Source organism: Tachysurus vachellii, chromosome 16, assembly GCF_030014155.1.
Source record: "Tachysurus vachellii isolate PV-2020 chromosome 16, HZAU_Pvac_v1, whole genome shotgun sequence".
Lineage (NCBI taxonomy): Eukaryota > Metazoa > Chordata > Actinopteri > Siluriformes > Bagridae > Tachysurus > Tachysurus vachellii.
In genome coordinates this window covers 18,450,683-18,460,682 of record NC_083475.1, presented here as the reverse complement: position 1 = coordinate 18,460,682, position 10,000 = coordinate 18,450,683, and the positions used below count along the sequence as shown (strand labels likewise).

Genomic DNA, 10,000 nt, shown 5'->3' with positions numbered 1-10,000 from the left:
GACTCCAGATCACTCACCCTTCATCCAGCCGATCATCACACTTACTCCACTGCCCCTCTCCTATGTCCCCCAGCCATCCGTACCTGGCCTGGGCTTTATGTCTCCTGTATCAGTGCCCGCTCAGCCGCTCCCTCTAACAGTGGCCCAGGGACAGCAGCCGCTTCTTGTTGTGGCTTCATCGGTTCCCTCCTCCCCAGCACCGGGATCCATAACGTCTGCGTCTAACTCACCACTGCTCACTGCGTCATCACAGCCCCAAACGATGACGGTTCTTCCTCCTCTGCCGCTTGCGACCACTGTGCCAACAATCTGTGTGGCTACCGTCCCCACCCCTACCGAGCAGCCCGGGCTAACGTCAGACTCCGCGGCTCAGGTACCTCTGGAAAGGATGCCATGCCAAAATAACCTCAAGCTGAGCTGGCCATGTTATTGTGTTGCAAGGAATTTGCAGTACATATAATTGATTTTGTTTGTATCTCATATTCTTTTCGATGTTCTTCATACGTGTATGCTAAATGTTAAACTGTTTTGTATTCTACCTTTTCATTGAGTGGAGTAAAGTGATATTTATTTATTGATTTATTTATCAGTTTTACTTATTTTTATCTTTCTCCCTTCACTCAGTCTCTCGATCTACTCACAGCTCGTCTTCTCTTGTGGCGGTTGCTGAGTTTTAACATTTACTTAATGTTCATTCTAGGCGTTCCTCACTGCTTCTCAGACTACAGATAAGGCACAGCTTCAGGCTCCAACAGTTCCTTTCGGAGTGGAAAGGTTCGTATCGTTTCCCTTATAGCTTAACAATCGTTCTAATTTGTAATGCATTTACATACTATTACTATTCTTTATATACTTGTACGGCGCACGATCCACGTGATATAAGCTGAGTTTGTCGGCTTCGGATCGAGGCCGGTGAAGAAAAAGTAATGTGTACGAGAAGAGAATCTTATTTTACAGATGTTTTCCAGAGCATAAAAAGGAACTATAAATAAAGAGACAAAAAATATTTGCAGCTCATTCATAAGATAAAAATATTTATTTATTTATTTTTTGGCGGAATGCTTCTACTCCTTTAGCATGTTTAGTTCTGTGTAGCGGGGGGGCACGGTGACTTAGTGGTTAGCACGTTCGCCTCACACCTCCAGGGTCGGGATTCCCGCCTCCGCCTTGTGTGTGTGGAGTTTGCATGTTCTCCCCGTGCCTCGGGGGTTTCCTCCGGGTACTCCGGTTTCCTCCCCCGGTCCAAAGACATGCATGGTAGGTTGATTGGCATCTCTGGAAAATTGTCCGTAGTGTGTGATTGCGTGAGTGAATGAGAGTGTGTGTGTGTGTGCCCTGCGATGAGTTGGCACTCCATCCAGGGTGTATCCTGCCTTGATGCCCAAAGACGCCTGAGATAGGCACAGGCTCCCCGTGACCCGAGGTAGTTCGGATAAGCGGTAGAAGATGAATGAATGAATGAGTACTGTGTAGCTGTTTAAAATGCGTTTTGTGTGTATTTTTTCCCTTTAGCAACCAGTCCGATGTGGCGTCCGGCATGAGCGACGGAAACGAGGGCGCGAGCGGCGGCAGGCACGAGGGTCGTTCGGCCAAACGGCACCAGCGCAGATCAGTACGCAGTCGCTCTCGCCATGACAAGATCACCAAAGCCAAACTTAACGTGCTCAACGTACGTCCACGGATCGGTCCCGTCTCCTACGTCAAACCCTGTTTTTATTCGTTACTGAGACTTTAATGCACATTTGACGTTCGTTTTTCAGATCTCTAACATGGGTGACAGGGTTGCCGAGTGCCAGCTGGAAACGCACAACAGGAAAATGGTGACTTTCAAGTTCGACCTGGACGGCGATAATCCTGAGGAAATCGCTCAGATCATGGTAACCACACATACTAGTCATTATAATCAGGGCCGATTTTCCAGCAGATTGGCGAAAATGTTTTGTTTTCGCTTTTTCTAACACTTACCAGATGTTTGCACCGATCCGCACCATCAAAGGCTTACAGCCATAAATGAATTCTAATGACAGTGCAAGATTGAATAAAATCCCAAATTCCAGGAACAACAGACTTAATTAAAGTGCTAGTGTTTGGAACGCAGATTTTGTTTCACTTAATCAAATGTAGAATTTGGCATCACTGTTTAAAAACAAAAGGAGAACGAAAGTTAATTAAGGTCATGGGTGGAATGTAGGTTTTTCCCCCTTTGTAATTCACACAGTGCTTTATTTATTTTGCTATATTTTATACACCTAATTCACACTGTAGGTTCTGTGCACTTTGTCTAACAGGTTGAGAGCGAGTTTATTCTGGAGAGTGAGCGAGAGTCGTTCGTCGAACAGGTGCGGGAGGTTATCGAAACTGCAGATGAACGGGGTCTTGAAAGGGAAGGCAGCCAGGTACTGCATCCAGAATATATGGATTTTCTATTTCTGACTATATCGGACATCTTGTTTTAATCTGCGTTGTTATACTGAGAGTTAAACTGAAGTGCATTTAGCGCTTTGTACGTCATCGTCACATCGTGACGTGACGGAGAACTTTAACGCTAGACTCGCTCTCGTTCCACAGACTGTGAACAATTCTGAGGCGCCGATGTCTGTTCCGTACACGACTCTCCAGCCAGGTAGATCCACACAATCCAGCTAGTGTTTTCAAGATTTAAGCTGTTGTGTTTTTTAGAGGAGTTCATTAGAGTCTCTGGTCTTAATCAAGGTGCTGGTGTGAGTACCACTACGCATGTGGTAACCTCGGCAGGCCGCAGGTTCATCGTCAGTCCCGTTCCTGAGTCCAGACTCAAGGAACAATTCTTCAGCGCGGTTCAACCCCCTGCTCCTATATTCGAGCAGCCTTCAGCACGTAAGCAGAATGATTGTTTCTGTCGTAGTGATGTTACTGTATGTTTGGCTGATGCACAGTTACACTGTGTTACACTGTAATCCATCGTTCATGGACGATAGGACTTCTTGCTGCTATGTGATTAGAGTAATCTGTTCGCATTGGTTTAACGGGCCAGTTAACTAGCAACACAAATGTGATTGTGTGTATTTCTCAACAGCGGGACTGCCTGCGATGGGTCTGTCTCAGTCCGCTTCAACACTTTCTCTGCAGCAGGCGTTTGCTGAGATTCGTCAGGGCCAGTACGACCCTGGGCCGAGCACAGCGCCCCCGACCCTCAACACCTCCCTTCCTCCGTTGTTACCTGCAGTTAGCGCTTTGCCACCCTCCTCTACTACCATGCTGTCATCCCCACCACAGTCCTCTGAGCTAGCTGGGCCTCCTCTGGCAGTCTCCTCTTTGTCCTCCTCACCCCCATCCTCACTCACACCTGTAGTGGTCTCCTTACCTCCTCAGATCCCCCTGCCTGTCAGTCACCCTGTTGTGACCGGTATGGCGGCTCAGCCTTTCTCAGCTCCGCATTCCTCATCCTCTTCTGCACTTCTTCCCCAACCAGCAGTCCCAGTCCACACTACTATCAGCACAGCAGTCCCAGGTAGTGTAGCTCCGCACTGCCAACACGCTTCCATTGTAAACAATGTGAACTCTCTTCCTGGTGGAATCACAGAACAACCTATTGTCAGTTCCAGCATAGCCCAAATCACCCCTCCTGTTGCCCCCATCACAGCTATTCAAACACCTCAGCCCACCCCTGGTGTCGTTGCGCCGATCTCGGTCACCTCTTTGCCACAGATGCCAGTCACCAGCAGTGCTCCTGTGGTGCAGCCCACCCCGGTTCACAGCCAACCGCAGCCTTCTACGCTGCCCAATCAGGCCCATTCTCACTGTGTCGAATGTGAGAGCGACCTTCAAAGCAAAACCCCAGGCATTGATGACATCCATGCTCTAGATAAGAAGCTGCGCTCACTCTTCATGGACATGAGTGCTGGTCCGCCTTCAGCAACAACTGACAGCGGTGTCACAGAGCCGTCTGCTCCTGGGACATCCTCCCCTACCACTTCTACCACTACCCCTCTTCCTCCAACTAGCTTACCTCTGAGCTCTCCTATGACCACCCCCGTCACAAGCGCCACCCCTGGCAGCAAAACGCCATTGTCTCGATTGCCGGTAAGTCGCCGTTGTGTCTCGATGAGCATCAGATCCTATAACAACAGCTGACATTGAACACTTATTTCCGTTCTCTGTCAGCAGCCTCATTCTGTAGAATCACTAACACCTTACTGAATGTCTATTCTGCTACTTAACACCACACACACAACTTTGGCTTCTACACAAGATCTAATGCATGTGTTTTTATTATGTGTTGAATCAAACATTTGGAATTGTGCTGTTATTAGAAAACGATAGAGCTTCCAGCTCGAAGTTTCCAATAACCGAGCATCCTGTAGTGTTTTATTCCTTTCTGCCAACGATTTATTTATTAAAGAATTAAAATGTTCAATATTATTGTATATTATCTTTTGAAAACAAGTTAGTTCTTATTATCACGCGAGTTATAGCAGCTATAAACAGTCGTTCCATCACCGGCCTTTTGCTCAAAAGGAATGGGACCAAAAATGAGCCCTTCTATAAATGCTAAATAAATTTTTGTCCACCTTAAAAGCAGCCACCTTAAAGGTCTTCGTGTAAGGTTTTATTTTATACAAAAAAAAATAAAATAAATTTTAATAAATGCTATAAATTTAATATAAATTTAATATAAATTTAATAAATGCTATAAATAATACATTTGAATAAAATTGTAATAAATTTTAATAAATAATACATTTTAATAAATAAAATAAATGCTAAAAAAAAATATCTGTACAGAAAACCATTTTGTCCAACCCTCAGAACTCCAAAACTCAAATAGTCAATAACGTAAATATCTTAAACTGCTCTTGGAGTTTAAAGATGTGCTGATATGAAATAATATGCTCCAATAAATAGGAAACGTGTCATTGTTCACGTGTAACATTTAAACCTGGTGGATATTATTTAAAGCAGTATGTAATGTATTAATAAAGCTAAATGTGGAGGGGAAAAGTTTTGACCTACTGTATTACATCACCACAGTAAAACCCTGATAGCTTTAACTCTTTAGTGAATAGATTTTAATGAAATAAAAAATAAGAGTCTTTGACTGTGTAAAAGTTAAGGGTGGTTCCTCTGGGAAGCTGCATGTGGCCTATAGGTGGCACATTAGCCTTTTCTGCTCTGTACCAAATGCTGTGGTTTGACCTTCATCTTCATCTCATCAGGTGTTGCCTGTCGGCTCCGAGCAGGCCGGCACGCCACCCACAGAACACCCGCCTCTCTTCCCCGGACCTTGTCTAACTCAGGTGCATTACTCTTCTCTTTTCTATCACTGCTCTGCTTCTGTTGTTTAGTCTTCTACTTTCCTCACCATGTTAAACACAGCTCACCCTCTCCTTCCTCTCTCTCTCTCTCTCTCTCTCTCTCTCTCTCTCTCTCTCTCTCTCTCTCTCTCTCTCTCTCTCTCACACACCCTCTCCTTCCTCTCTCTCTCTCTCTCTCTCTCTCTCTCTCTCTCACACCCCCTCTCTCTCACACCCTCTCTCTCTCTCTCTCTCTCTCTCTCTCTCTCACACACCCTCTCCTGCCTCTCTCTCTCACCCCCCCCTCTCTCTCTCACCCTCTCCTGCTTCTCTCTCTCACCCTCTCTCTCACCCTCTCTCTCACCCTCTCTTTCACACCCTCTCCTGCCTCTCTTACTCTCACTCTCTCTCTCTCTCTCTCACACACCCTCTCCTGCCTCTCTCACTCTCTCTCTCTCTCGCTTGCTCTCTCTCTTTTTCTTTCTCTCTCTCTCTCTCTCTCTCTCTCTCTCTCTCTCTTTCTCTCTTTCTCTCTCTCTCCCTCTCTCTCTCTCTCTTTCTCTCTTTCTCTATCTCTCTTTCTCTCTCTCTCGCTCTCTTTTTCTTTCTCTTTCTCTCTCTCTCTTTCTCTCTCTCTCTCTCTTTTTCTCTCTCTCTTTTTCTTTCTCTCTCTGTCTCTCTCTCTCTCTCTCTCTCTCTCTCTCTCTCTCTCTCTCTCTGTCCACTGTCCTGAAAAAAACAAGTGAGGCATGCAGAGCTTTTGCTAATCAGATTAATATCAATTTTGCATGGCATCACATTTCTATGAACCTCATTAAGCCTGTGATTCTTATTAACCCTTATGTCACTCTTTCACTCTTTCTCTCTCTCCCTGTCTTCTGTGTTTCTGAGGAGTTTAGGAATTATTTTACATATAATTTTGGGATATTTATTTAATTGTGCTGCACTTAAAAACGTGAAATCTGCAGCTTTAAAGAAAGCCATTTTATTACGCTCAGATGTGATGATTAGCTTTTGAAAGAAACTGTGACTTTCCCTGGCACAAAGACACTTAAAGAGTAAAAATTACTTAAGGACAGATTGAGCACTTGAACACAGAGCATTTAATTTCCTATTTAAAAGAGTGATGTGTCCTAAAAGCTCAGCAGACTTCCATTAAAGCCTTTATAATTTTTTTCGTTTTTTTTTTTTTTAGTTCTTGTTTTTGCGGAATGTAATCACACTGCTTTTTCTCATGATAGATTAGTTTTTATACGATGTGACTAAGTGGACTTCACTAACCAGATAACCGGCTTGTTCCTTTAGTCCCAGCAGCCACTGGAGGATCTGGATGCCCAGCTGAGACGAGCTCTGAGCCCTGAGACTGTGTCGGTTAGCAACGTCAGTACAGACTAACATGCTTAGACAAGACACCCACATGTCACTAGGGCTGCAAAATTCCGGGAAATTTCAAGGCTGGAAACTTTCCATGGGAATTAACGGGAATATATGGGAATTAACGGGAATATATGGGAATTAAAGGGAATATATGGGAATATACGGGAATTAACGGGAATATATGGGAATTAACGGGAATATATGGAAATAAACTGGGAATTTTTAAAAAAATGCAGTTGCCATTTATTAGTACTTATTAAGCACATATTAATGCCTTATTCTGCATTACTTTATTCTACATTCTTAATTGTACCCAATACCTAAACTTAATAACTACTTTACTAACTCTTAATAAGCAGTAAATTAGGAGTGTTACCACATGCACAGATAATCTGATGACCCTCACACACACACACGCACTCCCCTGACATAAAAAAAAATCCTCTATAAAATAATGTTTATTACAATTATTAAGTTTATTATGTTTATTACAAGCATAATAATGTTTATTATGCTTTTGTGTTAATCAATGAAATAATCAATTAAAGTTCTACTTACAATTAAATCAGTCAAGACGTCATTTTCAAAAGTTGTATTACCTTGCATGCATGTCTGCTTATGACCAAACAAAATGTTTATTTATGTTTGTGTATGATATAGTTTATATACATTTCCCTATATTTCGAAATAATTCCCATAAATTCCTGTAAATTCCCATAAAGCTTCCAATTTGGAATATTTCCAAAATTCCCCACATTAAGTTCCCGTGGAAAGTTTCCGGAAATTTACCGGAAACCTTCCGCCCCTTTGCAACCCTACATGTCACATATATATACATACGTAATCTCTGGATAATCATGAACGTGATTGCTCATGCAGTTGTGTTCAGAACACACTGTAGTGGACAGGATCACTCCGTAATCATGTAATTCTCCTCCTTTCTCTCTCTCTCTTCTGCAGTCCTCTCAAACCGGGGTGACTTCTGGAGGGCAGCCAGGTGTGTGATGTTTCTTTTACTCAATGCCAAAATATGACTTTTAAAAATAAAAGGTTTTGCAGTGCAAAAAACTTGGAAGAGGGAAAAAAAACCCCGGTCTGATATTTTAGCAGGTTTTTATTCTTCTATCATCTAATTTTCCGTCTCTTTCAGTTCCGTTTTCTCTTGAAGGGGACCCAAGGGCTGTTCCTGTACCCGGAGGTTTCACATTGGGTCGATTTCAGGTGAGGATCGTTACAGCTCTCTTGTATCTAATGTTTTTAGTATAAACAAAAAAACTATTTTAGTTTTTACTTTTCTGTAGTGAGTTACTCTGTAGTGAGTTATCGCCATGTCTAACTGCTTTGATTTTTTTTTTTCTCTCTCTTCTATTTTTTTCTTTCACATCTTCCAGGTGGTAGAAGCTGATGACTCTTCCCTGCTGCCTCCTACCTCCTCTAGTGACTCAACTTCCTCTACTACATCTTCATCCACCTCCTCCTCATCCTCTAATCTCTCCAGTCCTGAGAACACTCTGCACAGGTCCTGTCATCCTTTGCGTGCGGTAGGAGGTGATGCGGTGGACGGTTTGCCCCCTGTGCCACCCGGCCAGCCCACTACGATCGGCCGCTTCCAGGTGACCACCAACAGCGAAACCACAGTAGGACGTTTCTCTGTGAGTCGAGCCGCTGTCGAGCCCGTAACTCCCACACATGGTGATGCAGAGTCTCAAGAACCACCACAACAGAGTTCTCAAGTTATGGGCAACGGCCCTGCACTCAGTCCTGAGGGCAAGAGCCAGATGAGCATGAACAACTCCTTTAACTCCTACTTCAGCAGTGATAATGACTCAGAGTTTGAAGACGAGGACTTCAAGCAGGAAATCAGCAAGCTACGTGAGAAGTAGGTTTCTCTCTCTGTTTTGTGAACAGTGATGCAGCAAAACAGTTACATCATGGCAAAAAATAATTTCATTTTTTCATCTTAACTAAATAGATTGAGGAACTCTTAATGAATGCAAAAATGAATTAATTAAGTAATAATTAAAATAGAAAAAATAACTTTAGTGTATATGGGAATGCTTTAATTCATAAATGTATTTTTTTTAATATATATTACTTTTTTACTTTACATTTTATTCCCTACATTGCATTTCCATTTTTTTTTACACATTGTCTTGTTTTTTTTTGTTTGCTTTCTGAACAACAGTCAATATCTACACTAGAAAAAAGCTTACAATAATCTGTTCGTTCTGTCTAATCTGTACTCTTAAACACTGTTGTGAGATATTATTATTATTGTTTTTATAAGTTGGGGGCACGGTGGCTTAGTGGTTAGCACGTTCGCCTCACACCTCCAGGGTTGGGGGTTCGATTCCCGCCTCCACCTTGTGTGTGTGGAGTTTGCATGTTCTCCCCGTGCCTCGGGGGTTTCCTCCGGGTACTCCGGTTTCCTCCCCCGGTCCAAAGACATGCATGGTAGGTTGATTGGCATCTCTGGAAAATTGTCCGTAGTGTGTGATTGCGTGAGTGAATGAGAGTGTGTGTGTGTGTGCCCTGTGATGGGTTGGCACTCCGTCCAGGGTGTATCCTGACTTGATGCCCGATGACGCCTGAGATAGGCACAGGCTCCCCGTGACCCGAGGTAGTTCGGATAAGTGGTAGAAAATGAGTGAGTGAGAGAATGAGTGTTCTTAAAAGTTATTATTATAAGTAGTGATTCTTTTGCTGAGGTCTAAGGTGTTCAATGTAATTTATTATTATTATTATTATTATTATTATTATTATTATTATTATTATTATTATTGTGTTGTCAGGCACATGATGGAGAGTCAGGCTCTGTACGCTCGACAGAAAGAGGAAATCGATGCCCTTTTCGGCCGAGTTGGCAAAGTCCCACCCGCCATCATAAACCCTCCTGCAGGGAACATGGCTGGCCGCAGGCGCCGACCCACCAAGAGCAAAAGCAGCAAGTCAAGCCGCACTAGTTCTCAGGGCAGTAAGAGCCCGGTTCAGCCTGGTACGCTTTTATTCTTTTACACCCGAAAACACAAAGTGGGTGATTAAAAACATGGCCTTGAAAATAACAAGTTGCTGTGTGTGTATGTGTGTGTGTATGTGTGTGTGTATGTGTGTATGTGTGTGTGTGTGTATGTGTGTGTGTATGTGTGTGTGTGTGTGTGTGTGTCTGTGTGTGTTTTAGGGAGCACCACTCTATCTACACAGAGTGCTCCCTCAGTGTACCCGACCCATCAGGCCTTCCCCGTCCCCAGTGAGTTAGGGGACACAGGGAGCAATCCCCTGCTTCAGGCTTTCAAGCCCTCACCCTCCAGCGAGAACCTATACTCCGCCTACACCAGTGAGGCCACACTGTC

At 43.6% G+C, this 10,000-nt stretch overlaps 1 protein-coding gene across 2 annotated transcripts in view; it reads left to right on the top strand.

The window, feature by feature from the left end:
- wnk1b (WNK lysine deficient protein kinase 1b) overlaps positions 1–10,000 on the top strand; it is a 101,740-nt gene that overhangs the window by 79,517 nt on the left and 12,223 nt on the right. Inside the window, exons 15-29 of one of the 2 annotated variants that reach the window (XM_060890125.1) lie at positions 1–373; positions 701–774; positions 1,513–1,669; positions 1,761–1,877; positions 2,289–2,396; positions 2,569–2,623; positions 2,713–2,856; positions 3,056–4,062; positions 5,196–5,276; positions 6,579–6,653; positions 7,611–7,647; positions 7,801–7,871; positions 8,042–8,529; positions 9,443–9,645; positions 9,829–10,000. The exon at positions 1–373 is cut by the window's left edge and continues 32 nt beyond it; the exon at positions 9,829–10,000 is cut by the window's right edge and continues 29 nt beyond it. In XM_060890125.1, the coding sequence (XP_060746108.1) occupies positions 1–373; positions 701–774; positions 1,513–1,669; positions 1,761–1,877; positions 2,289–2,396; positions 2,569–2,623; positions 2,713–2,856; positions 3,056–4,062; positions 5,196–5,276; positions 6,579–6,653; positions 7,611–7,647; positions 7,801–7,871; positions 8,042–8,529; positions 9,443–9,645; positions 9,829–10,000 (3,162 nt within the window). The remainder of the gene's footprint in view (positions 374–700; positions 775–1,512; positions 1,670–1,760; positions 1,878–2,288; positions 2,397–2,568; positions 2,624–2,712; positions 2,857–3,055; positions 4,063–5,195; positions 5,277–6,578; positions 6,654–7,610; positions 7,648–7,800; positions 7,872–8,041; positions 8,530–9,442; positions 9,646–9,828) is intronic. The other variant, XM_060890124.1, reaches the window with a different exon arrangement.